We start from the raw sequence: 17,666 nt of genomic DNA, 5'->3' as shown, positions 1-17,666 counted from the left end.
TTTCTGCCAGCAATACCCACCATCAGTACCTGCCAGCAGTACCCACCAGCATTACCCGCCAGCAGTACCCACCAGCATTACCTGCCAGCATTACCCACTAGCAGTACCTGCCAGCATTACCCACTAGCAGTACACACCAGCAGTATCCACCAGCAGTACTCAGCAGCATTACCCCCCTGCAGTACCAGCCAGCAGTAACCGAACCAGCAGTACCCGCCATTAGTACCAGCCAGCAGTACCCACCAGTAGTCTGCAAAATAAGTAGAAAAGGTATGCGGATTAGCATGTGCAAATTGTTGCAATATGGTTTTTAATAGCTAGTTGTGTTCTGTCATAATAAAATGTCATGTCCTTGTTCATGCATGTATGCTCCTTTAATATCTCTCAGAAAAAGTAAACATCTGTATACTGATTCCATTTGATTAGTGGTGTTAAATTGGTGGGGTGGGTGCGCAGAGTGCCACCCCCCCCCCTGAAATGAGTTTGCCACCTCCCTGAAATAATTTTTTTCAGGTTGAGATGTCTGCTTTGGGAATGCTAAAACCTCTTGAAACACATCAAATGCACGTCAGAAAGAGGTCAACTGCAGGTCAAATGCATTCATCAATGAAATCTGAATGGTCTCAGAAATGTCTTAAACATCATCAACTCAAGCCCAAATTCCACTGACACATACCCTAAGATTGGCAAAAAACAAGACAAGCATCTAAACAAACAATATGAGAGGGTAGGATGTCTAAATCAGTATCAGTTGATGACTCTCCAAGGCATCATCCTGTGTAATAACAGCATTTAAATTTAATGTAAAATTGGGACTATAAATTTGCCTTTGGGAGTCATACCAACAAAAAATGTTTTCATTAAAAAAGTCTTTATTACGATGTTAACATTAAAAAGCCAAGTATATGTGAAATATATTACTATTTGTTTTTCCTTCCTTTTATAGTTGTGTAGCACCCTCCTAAGTAGGTGCTAGAGAGTGAGTATAGTTTTGGCTCTGTCTACTTATAAGAGGAGCAGCAGGCAAATTCTATATTGCTTTCTGCTTAACAGGGAGCAGGATCTGTGAGTTAGGTCTGCTCAATGTGCTCAGGGTGTGATTCATCTGGTCTTGGGGAGTGTTTCACACTGGTCCAGAAGGGAGGCCTATTGGACAGTGGAGAAAACCTGACCGATGGGTACAAAGGCTTTGATACAGCCCCAGTGATTGGCACAGACTGCTGAATCTGTGCATTGTGGGGTGTGGTATAAAAGCCAGGAGCACATGTGCTCGGGGTCTTTTGGCTGGTGAGCAGAGTTTCGGAAGGAGGGTGGTGGCTGCCTCCTCTTCTGATGCAGCTGGTGTATGGTCACAGGCAGTCGGCCTGGTGAGCCAGAAAGAAGGAGCTGAACCCAGAGGTCCAGGAGAGCTGACTAGAGGAATTGAGACACTGGAGAACCTGGAAAAACAGTATCGTGAGTACAGGGGATCGTGTTTAAGGGTCTGACCTGTGAGGGGGCCACCCCGGAGTAGAGTAGTCAGAGGACAGGTGTCAGCTGGTGGAGTGAAAGGGGGTGCTAGGCGAGTACCCTGAAAATAGTATGCAACCAAGTCTTTTGTTCAGAGACTCAGTATCTTCAAGTCATTTAGTGGCAAGGTGAAATTAGCAGCCTGGCTGCATCTTCAGATAGAAGTCCTCAGAAATGTGAATAGTTCAAGTTCCGGAGTATCCCACTCTTCCCTTCTCCCATCCCTATTTATAATAAAACAACAAAAACAACCAAAACCCCTAGACTGTTCATTGATTGAGCCGGGAAAGTAAAGTGTTACGTTTCTGCATGCACAGTAGCCCAGAGGGACCCGAAAAGGTGAACAATCCAGCAGTCCTCCAGGGGGCAGTGCTACAGTTGTATCATAGGAAGTATTTAAGGATATCATCTTTTTTCAGGGTGACTCATCCTAAAATCATGTTCCCACATTCTACAACTATAAAGTGCCTCCATCTGTGCCTGGCTACATTACTCTAGAGGGTAAGATTAACCTTTATTATCTTGATTCATATACATTTTATATTTACAGCAGGCAAAATAAGTATTGAACCCATTACCATTTTTCGCAGTAAGAATATTTCTGAAGGTGCTATAGACATGACATTTTCACCACATGTCGGTAACATCGCATGCAATCCATACATACAAAGAAACAAAAACAAATAAGTTCAGAAATGAAGTATGTGTAAAAAAAATGGAATGACACAGTTAAAAAGTATTAAACATACAAAGAAAGGGAGGTGCAAAAAGGCATGGGAAGCCAAGACACAAGCTGAAATCCTTCAGTAATTAGAAAGCAATCCTGCCCCTTGTCAGTGCAAATTATTGTCAGCTGGTTCAGTCTCAACCGATGGCCTATAAAAAGGTGTCACACAAGAAACCTCTCATGATGGATGTAGCACCCTCCTAGTTAGGTAGGTGCTACGTAAAAGCATCTGTTGCTACTGCTGCTTATCAGGGGAGACTGATCTATTGGTTTGCCTGTCACATGTTTCCAGGTGTGATTCACTGGGTCTGAGGGAGTGTCCCCACTGTATCCAATGAGGGAGCTTGTTGGATAGTGGAGGAAACCCAGCCAGTGACATGTTTTATGGCAGTCTCAGTGGGAAGGCATTCTTGCAATGCATCCTGGGACTGACCATGAATACGGAGGGGGCATGTGACAGGGCATCTTTGGCGGGAAGCAGAGTCCTAGGAGGAGTCGGACGGTTGGTCTCTCCTCCTGCAGGTGTGAGGAAGGTGGTACAGGGAGTCGGCCTAGTGAACCGGGTGTGGAGCTGAGCTGCAGAGGATCCAGAGTACTAACAATGGAGTTGGTGGCAGAGTCTCTCAGGAAAAACAGTGTCGTGAGTACTCTGGAATTTGCCACAGGGTCTGCCTAAGAGAGGAGACCACTCCAGAGAAGTCAGGGGGATCAAGGAGCCAGCTCACACAGGAAGTTTAACAGTAAAGGGGATGCCGTGTAGTTGACCCTGAAGAATAGGAACAAAAGGGGTGCCAGAAAGGGCCCTGAAGATTGTTCTGCAGTACTGTACAGTTTACCTCAGGAAGTTCACTCAATTCTACTTCACTGTTTATGAAAAGGTGAAGCAGCGGCCTAGCCGTGACTAGCGTTATACAGTGCTACTCAGCGTTAATCAGCATTAATCATTCGTCCCAGCTAATTGTGCATAGTTATACAAGTTGGAGTATCCCACTCGTTCCCTTCTCCCATCCAAGTTCTCAATAAAAACACAAAAACCAAAGCTCCTAGACTGTTTCCTGACTGAGCCAAAATCACTTGGAGAATGTTGAACTGTCGTGTTGTTGCTAATGGTAACCCAGGGGAACCCGTAATCAGCAGCTCCCAAGGGAGTAGTTCTACATGGGTAAAAGCAAAGAGCTCCCTCAAGACCTTTACAACCTTATTGTTACAAAACATACTGATAGGCATTGGTTACAGAAGGATTTCAAAACTTCTGAATGCTCCAGTGAGCACTGTTGTGGCCATAATCTGGACGTGGAAAGAACATAATATCACCAGAAACATGCCCCGACCAGGTGCTCCTCGCAAGACTTATGACAGAGGAGTTGTCCAAGAGCCAAGGACCGCTAGTGGAGAGCTTCAGAAAGACCTGGAATTAGCAGGTACAAATGTTTCAAAGAAAACAATAGGTAATGCATTCAACCGCCATGGCCTGTATGCACCCTCACCACACAAGACTCCATTGCTGATGCTCGTTTAAAGTTTGCTGCACAACATTTAGACGAGCCTGTAAAATACTGGGAAACGTCAGATGAGACCAAAATTGAACTCTTTGGATGCCATTATACACACCATGTTTGGAGGACAAATGGCACTACACATTACCCCAAAAACACCATTCCAACAGTGAAATTTGGAGGTGGGAACATCATGGTGTGGGGCTGTTTTTCAGCAGACGGTACTGGCAAACTTCATGTCATTGAAGGAAGGATGAATGGAAAAATGTACCAAGACATTCTTGATAAAAAGCTGCTGCCATCTACCAGGATGATGACATTTTAGCAAGACAATGATCCCAAACACAAAGCCAAGAAAATTCTCAATTGGTTTCAAAGAAAGAAAATAAAGTGTCTAGAATGGCCCAGCCAATCACCTGACTTAAATCCAATAGAGAATCTATAGAAAGAACTAAAGATCAGAGTTCATAGAAGAGGGCCACAGACCCTTCAAGATTTGAAGACTGTGTGGAAGAATGGGCTAAAATCCCACCTGAGCAATGCATGCGACTAGTGTCTCAACAGGAGGTGACTTGAAGCTGCTATTACCAACAAAGAATTTTGTATGAAGCATTAAATACATTTTAGTTAGCATGTTCAATACTTTTTCCCTGTGTCATTCAATTTAATTACACATAACTTCCTTTCTGAACATATTGGTTTTGTTTTTTTTGTATGTGGGGATTGTTGTTACCGACATGTGGTGAAAAATTCACCTTTAGAAATCTGCTTATCTAGAAAAATGGTAACGTGTTCAATACTTATTTTACCCATTGTATATATAAAATGTGTATGAACCAAGCAAAAAAAAGTTTCTTACCCCCTATTGTTTAAAACTGGGGTAAGGACTTTCTAGTTTGTAGCCCATGAAATTTACACTCTGGACCAAAACATCTGGGAGTTTTTGGGACTAGATAGCTAAGAAGACTGATAAACGTCCTACCATTGTGACAAGTAGTGTGCTCCTTCATTGGAAATCTTGAGCTTGAACCCAGACTTGGCTGGCTTAGAGGTCCACATCCTCTGATAGAAGGGTGCACCAGGCTTAAACAAGATACTTGTTGCACAGGAGTTCTACATGTGAATATAAGAGGCTCATCCTGCATAGCTGTCTAGAAGTATGCACCAAGCTGTCCATGTGTAAGGCCACAGATGGAGGTGAGAGGGGGGTATAGTTAAATGGAGCCAGGGCCTCAGGCCATGCACTTAGTACAGACAGTAGAGGGCCAAGGATGCAATTGCAAGTTACAACCGCCAGAGTAAACAAGACCTGAAAGAGGGATTCTAGCCTCATGTCCACTAGGTCCTTGAAAATAGCATTACAGTATATATCACAGGAATCGTCAAGGTCTTGTTAAAGGAGTTGTAAAGTCAGGAAGGTTTTTATTTGTATCTTAATGCATTCTATGCATTAAGATAAAAAGCCTTCTGTGTGTAGCAGCCCCAAGAGCACCCCTAATACTTATCTAATACTTATCTGTGCCCCCTCTCTGTCCAGCCATGTCCACAAGTCTCTTGGCCATCCTGGGGCTCTCTCCCCTGATTGGATGAGATACAACCACAGCAACATTGGCTCCCACGTCTGTCAACCAAAGTCAGTGAACCAATCAGCAGAGAGAGGGACGGGGCCAAATGGACACACAAAGCTGCAGCTCGGCACGGGTGCCCCCATAGCAAGCTGCTTGCTGTGGGGGCACTCAATAGGAGGGAGGGGCCAGGAGCAGGAATGAGGGACCCGAGAAGAGGAGGATCCTGGCTGCTGTGTGCAAAACCAACTGCACAGAGGAGGTAAGTATAACGTGTTTGTTATTAAAAGAAAAAAAAAAACGAGACCTTGCTATCACTTTAAGGAAAGAAATGGCTGGGTCACTCACAGGGACTGTCTGTTTCTGAAGGAAACCCTCATTAATATGATATTCCTGAGCAAAATCAAAATACAAAATGGGCTCCCAAAGCAAGTAATATGGGAAGCTGATTTGGGCACTTTTAAAGAACACACACACGCTGGGGACCTTAGGGTGAGCAGACACAGGTTGCTCTAATGTTAAGCATGAACCCACCACCTTATATAGGGTATATTCCTGTTTTTTTAGTCCTATAACCCATTTTTATTGAGTACATAAAATGTCGTCTTTGTACTGTGTATGTTGGGAGCTCCAATTTAGGAATACTTCCTCAGAACCTTATAAATAAATAAAGCATCTAAAGCATCTAATTGCATTTCAAAAGTTCACGTTAGGGTTATTCTCCAAAGAACACTTTTAGAGTAAATATCAGTCCAACCTAGAAAAGCAGTGACCATGTCCAGATTTCACTTTATATCATGCCGAGAAACATATTGCAGGTAGTCGGTTTACAAGCAACCTGCGGCGCCTGGATGGAGCTGTTTCAGGATCACATTTTTAGTGATTGAACTTGTGGCACCCGTTAGGAATTCGCCCAGCAGCTTTTAGCAGCCACCATTCAGAATGCACAATCACCCAGAGCCGAATACTGTAACCAAAGCACACACTTGGCTCTATGACTTCCATTCAATAGGCTTAGCTGCTTTTCGGTTACTGCTCAGTACAGATCGGTAGCATAAGGCAGTTTAAACAATGGCACCAAGAACTGAGCAAAGTTACCAGAAATTGCAGTACAGATGATGTGCAGAAATAAACAACTTGTGATGAGTGAAATATATACAATATATTCTAAAGAAATCTTGTCATATTATTATTATACAGGATTTATACAACAGTTTGCACAACTCTTTACAGCATGAGGGCAGACAATACGGTTATAATACAGTTTAATACAGGAGGAAACAGAGGGCTCTGCTCATTAGAGCTTACAATCTAAAAGGGACGTACACATTTGAGAGACTGAGGCTGGATTTTTGTTTTTATTCTGTGGTATGTTACTTTCTTTTATGAGCTGTACATTTTTTTATAATAAAGCTGGCTGCTTGTCAGTTTGAAGAATACCTGCTGTTTGAAGTCTGCTTATGCATCCTGCTGAAGTCTAAATGTACCTTTACCCCAGAAAATATGATCTCAATAGACTGAAATATCGCAATAGGTACACTGTTTTTATATGGAATCCTTGCTCTACTCTAAAACTATGCTACCTGAAGACAATGTGGCTAGTATACGAAGGGAATGCACTAGGAGCAAATCAACGGTCTTGCAGTACATACACTATATTATCAAATGTATTGGGACACCTGCCTTTACACACTGATGATTTTTATTGGCATCCCAGTCTTAGTCTGTAGGGTTCAATATGGAGTTGGCACACCCTTTGCAGCTATAACAGCTTCAACTCTTCCAGAAAGACTGTCCACAAGGTTTAGGAGTGTGTCTATGGGATGTTTGACCATTCTTATAGAAGCACATTTGTGAGGTCAGGCACTGATGTTGGAGAGAAAGCCTGGCTCGCAGTCTCTGCTGGAATTCATTCCAAAGGCGTTCTATTGGGTTGAGGTCAGGACTCACTTATCTATGTCTTTATGGACCTTGCTTTATGCACTGGTCAAAATCATTTGGTTGAGGGGGGATTATGGCGTGGGGTTCTTTTTCAGGGGTTCGGCTTGGCCCCTTAGTTCCAGTGAAGGGAACTCTTAAGGCGTTAGCATACCAAGACATTTTGGACAATTTCATGCTCCCAACTTTGTGGGAACAGTTTGAGAATGGCCCCAGAGAGCAGAGAGGTGCACTTTTTGTCTTGCTGCTGCCCTTTCAGCGTACAGCAATTGTCTATGGGCAGGGCATAGGTGTGCGCAGCCTATTGCATTAGGGTGTGCACCCCAAAGCCCAAACACATATCCCTGTGTATATACTGATGGTGTTAGTAGGGTAGAGATTGTGTCTGTAGTTCTATTGTTATTTTTTATACTTTTTTACAATTTTTTTTTTTGCTAGCACATTTAGGGAGCTTTGGTGAAATATCAGGGGTCTAAACAGGGGGACTCTGCACCACAAGGGGTGATTAGGGTGTGCCCAGGCACACCTGGCACACCTTGTGCGCACGCCTATGGGGCAGGGCTTAGTTAAAGTAGAGAAAATCAATTCAACTACCTGATTTTGTTGTATGGCAGGGTGAGGTAAATCTTCAGGGGGAGAGCAGAGGAGAAAGGTACTAAGCGACCTGATAGTTTAGCAAGTTGATTTATTAAATGGCAAATAAAAATTTGGCTGCTTGCCGCCTTTCTCTCCTGCTCTCTCTCTCTCTACAGAAGCTGGTTCCTCGGAGTCTAGCCTGTATTCAAGAAGGAAAGCCTTGCTCAGACAGTATGCAGATATGGTCTATCTACTGCTATCTGCACCTCCTGTTTATAAATATTTACACTTGCTCCTTGTCTGTTTATCATTATTGTTGATTTTTACACGGATACATCATTTTAGGTGGCTACTGTTTACTTCTTGTATGAGCTAAATTATTTTATAGCCTTTTGAGGCTGTTTATTTTTTTTTAAAACTTCTCTTTATTGAAGAGATTTTGAAAATGTAGTACAAAACTTAGTCTTGGGGCATACTCCGGCTAACAGGTATAAAAACACTTACAAAATAACAGTGAACAACCTGATTAACATAACAACAATTATCGCTCAGGGTCCAGTAGTAAAGGTAAAAACCACACGACTGGTAAGACCTAGCAGCTTTGTGCTCCTCCTGATGCGCCAGGACAATCAATAATAGTATTATTAATTCCCTAGGCACTCTCATATCTACTAAAGCAAGGTATAGTGTTCAGCGAATATCAACTATAAACTATGGGTCAGTTTATGATGACTGTAAATTGGGGGGGTTTCAGCCATCAGTTGTTTGATCATCAACAGTGGATTCTGAATTTATCCATAAGTCCCACGCCTTCTCTAATGTTTTGGGGCAGCCCTGGGAAAAGTATGTTGCATTTTAAAGAGGAACCACTGAGTTAACTAGATGTTTCCAAAAGGATAAGGTAGGGGGCCTGTCTGATTTCCATTGGAGCACAATAGCCTTTCTGGCAAAATATAACAGGATACCCAATAGGGTGCAGGTGGCCCTGGAAAAAGCCAGAGAGTCAACTAAGCCTAATAGACATACCCTGACTTTTAATGAGACAGGTATGGTTGTCAAAGTTGTTACAAATTGGTTCACCTCTTGCCAGTAGGATTGAATCTGAGCATTCCCAGAATAGATGGGTCAAGCCCACAGGATAGCTAGGGCATCTCCAACAGCAAGAGGGGGTAGTGGGGTAAATGTAATGAAGCCTTTGTGGTGTAAAATAACTTCTATGTAGTATTCTGAATTTTTCTAGGCTGTTTTTAATAATTATTGGATTCTAGGAGTTTAACTAGATATGAGCGCCAAGGGCAAAAAATACCTTTCTCCTTATGGTGTACATCTTGGATCTAAATAGAAATGAATACATATTCTTTGTCCACAGCTACATGTGGCTCTAATAGGAATGGCCATACATAGGATGTTTTTTGTAAGGAACCTTCACCCTTTATTTCTTACTTTTCTAGTGTAGGACCCTCCTAGGTAGGTGCTAGTGAGAGAGTATAGTTTTTGGCTTTCTGCCTATCAGAGGAGCAGCAGGCAAATCTATATTGCTTTCTGCCTACCAGAGAGCAGGATCTGTGAGTTAGGTCTGCTCATAATGCTCAGTGTGTGATTCATCTGGTCCAGGGAGTGTTTTACACACTGGTCCAATGGGCGGGGGGGGGGGCATATTGGACAGTGGAGGAAATCTGACCAATGGGTACACATGCTTTGATACAGCCCCAGTGATTGGTACAGACTGATTGTCTCAGTGCATTGTGGGGTCTGGTATAAAAGCCAGGAGCACATGTGCTTGGGGTCCTTGGCCGGTGCGCAGAGTCCCGGAGGGAGGGGGCGGCTGCCTACTCCTCTGTAGCAGTGGCACATGGTCACAGGCAGTCGGCCTGGGGACCAGAAGGAAGAAGCTGAGCCCAGAGGTCCATGAGAGCTGACTGAAGGGGTGGAGACACTGGATACCCTCAAAAAACAGTATCGAGAGTACAGGGGATCATGTCTAGGGGCCTGACCTGAGGGGGGGCCGCCCCAGTGTAGGATAGTCAGAGGACGGGTGTCAGCAGGTCGAGTGAAAGGGGGTACTAGGTGTGTATCCCGAAGATAATTCATCCTAACAAGTCATCTACAAAGAGGCTTAATCTAAAATTCATCTAAGTGGCAAGGTGAATAAGCAGCCTGGCTGCATGTTTAGACAGGAGTCCTCATCTACTGTGAATAGTTCAATTTGAATTATCCCACTTTTCCCTTCTTTTATCCCTAATTTAAAAAAAAACCACAAAAACAACTACATCCCCTAGACTGTTAATTGACTGAGCCAGAGAGTACAGAGTTAAATTGTGCATAATGCAGTTGCTAATGATAACCCAGGGGGATCCCAAGGTGAATAATCCAGCAGTCTTCAAGGGGGCAGTGCTACACTAGCTTTCTCACCCTTTCAAAATAAAGTCAGAGAATGCCAGGGACAGCATAGGCGGGAATCTGACATCACAGGCTCTCAAAGTTTTGAATTCTCACCACTCCAAACAGATTTGCGCAGCACAATCCCTGAGTGCATATGCCAGTTTGCTTTCGGCATCTATTCCCTGCACAAGCTAAGCAGAAAGAATTTATACTCCAGGGGAGCTGGGAAACCCCCTTTTTCAAAGTTGCACTTGGAAAGGAAGTGAATGCACTACCGATTTACTTGTGCAGGGAATCAAAGGCTGTTGCATGCAGGAAGGGGGGCTGAATGACACCATGGATCGCATGGTGTCACTGAAATTATCTGGCAGATTGTCATTCAGATTGCAGGAAAACATGATCACGGCCATAACCCAAAATTTGCACAATAGAAACTTACAGATACCCATGGCATATTAATATTGAATGTAGTTTTTGTATTTCAAAAGTGAGCTATTACTTTAAGCTAGCAAAGGTGCAAGCTGTGAGATGCTTCAGATCCCTTCTTCACATTTAAAACAGAGATCTAAGGCATCAGGAAAGCTTGCATTTTTAACAACTTAAGTTGGCCAATAAAGGGGATCACTTCAGCTCCATTGCATAAATGTATACATACCTCTACTACTGAGGAAAATATCCAGAACTTCTTTGTGTTCTGCAATGGTTACCTGGTCCATGAGTTAAAAACACTCTTCAAGTTGTTTTCGAGTAGGCTGCTTTGGTGAAGATTCCCTAAAGTTCTATGATGATTAATAAGTGGGGACTTTGCTTATTGTCAAATTTCTTTAAAAATCCCTCTTTTGAACTCCTTTCTTGCAACAATGGGAAAGGGACCTTAACATAAATTTCTCTCAAGCACAGAGAGACAGAATTTTACTTTTTGCTCATAAGGCCTCAATAGCAAGTAGCTATCAAGAGGGAGGTTATAAGCTCCTTACCAGATGGTACATAACACCAGAAAATATTCCCCCGGGTACCTAGCACGTGCTGGCACTGTTGGGAGTTTGAGGGCACTCTCCTCTGCATTTTTTGGGAATGCCCTAAACTTCAAGACTTTTGGGACATGGTCAAACAAACAATAGATATCCTTACAGGTGTGACTCTAGAGAAGAATCCATTGACTTGTTGAATGACACCCCTATGTCTAACAATCCTTGTTTACACATCTATTCACAGCTTCCAAGGCCTGTATCCCAGAGCTGCGGAAAAGCACAGATACTCCTACTAAATCTCACTGGTTTGCTAAGATCCAGGACATCCAACTGATGGAGGACCTCACGGTGACAATAAAATAACAGGATGAGAAATACTGGAAGATCTTGACCCCTTCTTTATGATCAGTCCCCTCTAGCATCACAGTGGAAACTTTTCAGAATTCTAAACATTGCCTCAATTTAGGGGGAGCCATGTTGGGTTGCCAGGCGGGGAGGGAGGAGAGACTCCAAAATCTCCCTTGCTTCCCTTCTTTCTCCCTCACTCCCCCAACCCCTTTATTTGTTTATTTTTGTTCCTCTTTTGTAGCCTATGTCTCCTTATGAAAATCAGAAAAACTATGGGATTTACAATGCTATGGGAAGGCAACCCATTATAAATACAATTTTGCCATTCCTTGTAGGTTCAGTCAGTATGTGTAAGTGATATGAAGAAATTTGATCATGAATGTATCACTACAATGCCATAAGCTCACCTCTCATGATTTTGTAATCATTGTTGTCATATTGCATTGTTGATTCCTTTAAATAAAGAATTTATAGATGTAGCACCCTCCTAGGTAGATGCTAGGGAAAAGCATATATGTGGCCCTGTCTGCTTATCAGGGGGGCCTGATCATTTAGTTAGGCTGTCCTGTGTTCCCAGGTGTGGTCTGTTGAGTCGAGTCTGGGGAGTCTCCCCACTGTTTCCAATGAGAGCTCTTATTGAACAGTGGAGGAAACCTGGCCAATAGCACACCAGGGCTTGTAGCTGTCTCAGTGGGCGAAGTTTTCTGCAATGCACCCTGGGATGAGATATAAGTCTGAGGGGAGCATGTGACAGGGCGTCTTTGGCGGGAAGCAGAGTCCCAGGAGGAGGGTGACGGCTGTCTCTCCTCCTGTCAGAGCAAGTGAGGATGTCCTGGGTAGTCGGCCTAGAGGACGGAAGTTGAGCTGGGCTGCAGGAAGGATCCAGAGTGCTGTGGACCGAGTGGAGCTGCTGGGCAGAAGTTTCCAGGAAAAACATTGTTGTGAGCACTCAAAACTGCCCAGGGGTCTGCCTGAGAGAGGAGGCCACTCTAGAAGGCCAAAGGGATCCAGGAGCCAGCTAACCAGTAGTTGTGATTGAGAAAGGGGGTGTCAGTATCTAAGTCCTGAAGATTAGTGAGAGAACAGAGGGTGCCGGTGCGGGCCCTGAAGTGTTCAGCAGTTCAGCATTGTATTCAAATAGATACCTCAGCAGGAGTGCTGAGGGGGAGCTTTAAAGAGGACTTCTTTAGTGAGAAAGCAGTCTCAAGTCAAGTCAGCGTTAACAGGTATCCGGCCAGTGTTAACCAGCATCAAGTCAGCGTTGATAGGCATTCAGCCAGCGTCAAGTCAGCGCTGAACAGCAGTATTCAAGTGTCTACGCCAAATTCTGCATAGTTTAGTTCCGGGGGGTATCCCTTCTCCTATCCAAGTTCCAAATAAATACAAAAACCCAAAGATACTGGACTGGTCATTGTCTCAGTGCTCACACTTGGGGAAACATGCTCAAGGGTACTTTTGTTGCACCCGGTGACCCAGGGGGACCCATATCCAGCAAAACGTCTGGGAATTGTGCCATTTTGCTTTGTGCAAAATTTATATATCCCTTTCTTTGCTTCTATTGCCACCCATGCTTGCAAAACCCCCACAGATAATATGATAAGATACAACAACAAGGCTATTGACATATTTTAGGAATGTTTTGTATTAAACGTTTGTTTTCATTTCAGTATGGTCTGTAAGATACAGAGATAAACAGACAGAAGTCTTACCTAACAGCCAGTCTTCTCTGCGATGGCGTCAGTGTTTCTTCTTTACAAAATATTCCTATAAAAGAGGAGAGGAAAGGTAAGTATTTACACAGTGCATAAATGCACGGAGGCCCCCTTCCCTGCTACAATGCTCCCCGTAACCGATTTGGATAGTCCCTTTTCCATTAGAAGTCAAATGCATTTCAGCCCTCCACATCAATAGAATATAGGACACTCTCTGCAAATGTGTAGTGTAGACCTTTACGTCTCAGCGGGATGTGTTGCATAGTCTCTCTCTAAATTGACAAGTCTGCAACTAATGCCGGAATGTTCTTGGGCTTCTAACACTGATTTTTTTTAATTTGGTGATCTGCAGTTTTGATATACTGTGTATACAGTGTGATGTGTGTGTGTATGTATGTATATATATATGTGTGTGTGTGTGTGTGTGTGTGTGTGTGTGTGTGTGTGTGTGTGTGTGTGTATATATATATATATATATATATATACACACACACACACACACAGCAAGCAGCTTTCTCTGGGGGCACCCAAGCAAGCATGCTCCCGACCCACCGCTCTGTGTGTCCAAACACACATGAAGACTTGACTCGGCCCTACCCCCTCTATCTCCTGATTGGCTCACTGGCTGTGAATGCCCACTGCAGTAGCAAATGGCTCCTGCTGCTGTCAAAAGCCAATCAGGAGTGCAAGTCTCTGGAGAGGCAAGGCTCTTGAGAACATAGCTGGATTGAGAGGGGGCTCAAGAAAGTATTAGGAGGGGCTGGGGGGCTCCTGTGCACAGGTTTTTTTACCTTCATGCATAGAATGCATACAATACATGAAAGTAAAAAACCTTGTGCCTTTACAATCACTTTAACTATACCAGGATTATGGACTGTTTCCCTTTACTATTGCTGAAGAAAGCTGTTCTTGTTTGCTTGAAACCAGTGAAAACTGTTTACTTTTAAAAGCGGCTAGCTGGTGATCCTAAGTTCCCCATATTACAATATATATATATATATATATATACACACATACACACACAGTCAGGTCCATAAATGTTGGGACATTGACACAATTCTAATCTTTTTGGCTCTATACACCACCACAATGGATTTGAAATGAAACAAACAAGATGTGCTTTAACTGCAGACTTTCAGCTTTAATTTGAGGGTATTTACATCCAAATCAGGTGAAAGGTGTAGGAATTACAACAGTTTGTATCTGTGCCTCCCACTTTTTAAGGGACCAAAAGTAATGGGACAATTGGCTGCTCAGCTGTTCCATGGCCAGTTGTGTGTTATTCCCTCATTATCCCATTTACAAGGAGCAGATAATTTCAAAGTTAATTTCAAGTGTGCTATTTGCATTTGGAATCTGTTGCTGTCAGCTCTCAATATGAGATCCAAAGAGCTGTCACTATCAGTGAAGCAAGCCATCATTAGGCTGAAAAAAAAAAACCAAACCCATCAGAGAGATAGCAAAAACATTAGGTGTGGCCAAATCAACTGTTTGGAACATCCTTGAAAAGAAAGAACGCACCGGTGAGCTCAGCAACACCAAAAGACCCGGAAGACCACGGAAAACAACTGTGGTGGATGACCGAAGAATTCCTTCCCTGGTGAAGAAAACACCCTTCACAACAGTTGGCCAGATCAAGAACACTCTCCAGGAGGTAGGTGTATGTGTGTCAAAGTCAACAATCAAGAGAAGACTTCACCATAGTGAATACAGAGGGTTCACCACAAGATGTAAACCATTGGTGAGTCTCAAAAACAGGAAGGCCAGATTAGATTTTGCCAAACAACATCTAAAAAAGCCTTCACAGTTCTGGAACAACATCCTATGGACAGATGAGACCAAGATCAACTTGTACCAGAGTGATGGGAAGAGAAGAGTATGGAGAAGGAAAGGAACTGCTCATGATCCAAAGCTTACCACCTCATCAGTGAAGCATGGTGGTGGTAATGTCATGGCGTGGGCATGTATGGCTGCCAATGGAACTGGTTCTCTTGTATTTATTGATCAGGTGACTGCTGACAAAAGCAGCAGGATTAATTCTGAAGTGTTTCTGGCAATATTATCTGCTCATATTCAGCCAAATGCTTCAGAACTCATTGGCCGGCGCTTCACAGTGCAGATGGACAATGACCAGAAGCATACTGCAAAAGCAACCAAAGAGTTTTTTTTAAGGGAAAGAAGTGGAATGTTATGCAAGGGCCAAGTCAATCACCTGACCTGAATCCAATTGAGCATGCATTTCACTTGCTGAAGACAAAACTGAAAGGAAAATGCCCCAAGAACAAGCAGGAACTGTAGACAGTTGCAGTAGAGGCCTGGCAGAGCATTACCGAGGATGAAACCCAGCGTCTGGTGATGTCCATGCGTTCCAGACTTCAGGCTGTAATTGACTCCAAAGGATTTGCAACCAAGTATTAAAAAGTGAAAGTTTGATTTAGGATTGTTAATCTGTCCCATTACTTTTGGTCCCTTAAAAAGTGGGAGGCACATATAGAAACTGTTGTAATTCCTACACCGTTCACCTGATTTGGATGTAAATGCCCTCAAATTAAAGCTGAAAGTCTGGAGTTAAAGCACATCTTGTTCGTTTCATTTCAGATCCATTGTGGTGGTGTATAGAGCCAAAAAGATTAGAATTGTGTCCATGTCCCAATATTTATGGACCTGACTGTATATAGATATAGATATAGATATATATATATATATATATATATATATATATATATTGTAATATGGGGAACTTAGGATCACCAGCTAGCCGCTTTTAAAAGTAAACAGTTTTCACTGGTTTCAAGCAAACAAGAACAGCTTTCTTCAGCAATAGTAAAGGGAAACAGTCCATAATCCTGGTATAGTTAAAGTGATTGTAAAGGCACAAGGTTTTTTACTTTCATGTATTGTATGCATTCTATGCATGAAGGTAAAAAAACCTGTGCACAGGAGCCCCCCAGCTCCTCCTAATACTTTCTTGAGCCCCCTCTCAATCCAGCTATGTTCTCAAGAGCCTTGCCTCTCCAGGGACTTGCACTCCTGATTGGCTTTTGACAGCAGCAGGAGCCATTGGCTACTGCAGTGGGCATTCACAGCCAGTGAGCCAATCAGGAGATAGAGGGGGTAGGGCCGAGTCAAGTCTTCATGTGTGTTTGGACACACAGAGCGGTGGGTCGGGAGCATGCCTGCTTGGGTGCCCCCAGAGAAAGCTGCTTGCTGTGGGAGTACTCACAGGAGAAAGGGGCCAGGAGTGCTGGCGTGGAACCCTAAAAGAGGAGGATCGGGGCTGCTCTGTGCAAAACCATTACACAGAGCAGGTATGTTTGTTTGAACATGTTTGTTATTTAAAAAAAAAAAAAAAAAACAAGACTTTAATATCCCTTTAAGACAACGTAATGGCTCTTTGTGTCAGGGTGCCAGGAAACCAGACCACAAGGGGATGCAGTTAAAATAAAGCAGTTTATTGGAGCAAATAATAAACACACAGCAAGAAAGTGGAAGTGGGAGCAAGAAAAAGCCAAGGTCAAGTCCAGAAGCGGGTAGTCATCCAAACCGGGGTCGAGTTTAGAAGTGGGTAGTCTGCCGATGCGGGGTCGAGAGGCAGGAGAGTGGTCAGCCAAGCCAGGACACACAGAGTAACACAGAGAACAGAAGACTGCTAGCAGAGATGCACCTTGGAGCACAAACACAAGGGCAAGGACTACAACCCATCAGGTGATAGATATAATCAGGTGTGCAGCATCAACACAGTGCAAGACCCAGGCAGCAGGCAAGTGATGAGGCAATCAAAGTCTATAAGAGGCAGCAGTCTGCACATGTGCAAGATGGCTGCAAACAGGAGGGCAAGGTAGACCCTTGACACTCTGCTAGTATACCATTCCCACACTTGGGTTTAGGGTTCCCGTCTGGGCTGCAGGAGCAAAAAAAACAAATGTCTCAGTTGCAAGACAGTCCATACTTGTTCACAGCAGTGAACTACTACTACTCCACACCATCAACATGTCATGCCTTCCTGCTCCTTTCCAAGCCTCCCCTGCAGGTGGGTTAAACCTTTCAGGACCAAAGTTCCTTTACTCAGGATCGGAGACTCTTTCCCACCCAAAGTCTCTTCGAGCCTCCAAATTCCATGTCCTAAATAAGGACTTACCAATCCAGAGAGCACTATAAATCATTACTCTCTGACCAAACTAACTTGGAACCCCTCATCCTGCATGGGTGAGAACCCCTGAGTACTCAAAACTGTGTTCCCATCAACCCCCTTAAAGGGATTGCAACCCAAATAGTGGAGGACACATATCTCCTGTCCAGGACCTATCCCTGACATCCTGTACTATATATATATATATATATATATATATATATATATATATATATATATATATATATATATATATTTATTTATTCTTTTGCACACTGTATATTGCTTACAGTTCTGTAAAGGAGATCATCTA

The 17,666-nt window shown here is 43.4% G+C and overlaps 1 protein-coding gene across 2 annotated transcripts in view; it reads right to left on the bottom strand.

Moving 5' to 3' along the window:
- The window catches only part of MBOAT2 (membrane bound glycerophospholipid O-acyltransferase 2), a 416,068-nt gene that overhangs the window by 122,585 nt on the left and 275,817 nt on the right, over nucleotides 1-17,666 (bottom strand). For both annotated transcript variants that reach the window (XM_082248995.1, XM_082248994.1), the window contains exon 6: nucleotides 13,222-13,276. In XM_082248995.1, the coding sequence (XP_082105121.1) occupies nucleotides 13,222-13,276 (55 nt within the window). The remainder of the gene's footprint in view (nucleotides 1-13,221; nucleotides 13,277-17,666) is intronic.

This window comes from Pelophylax lessonae, assembly GCF_965119305.1.
Source record: "Pelophylax lessonae genome assembly, chromosome: 3".
Classification (NCBI taxonomy): Eukaryota; Metazoa; Chordata; class Amphibia; order Anura; family Ranidae; genus Pelophylax; species Pelophylax lessonae.
This window is presented reverse-complemented; position numbering and strand designations above follow the sequence as displayed.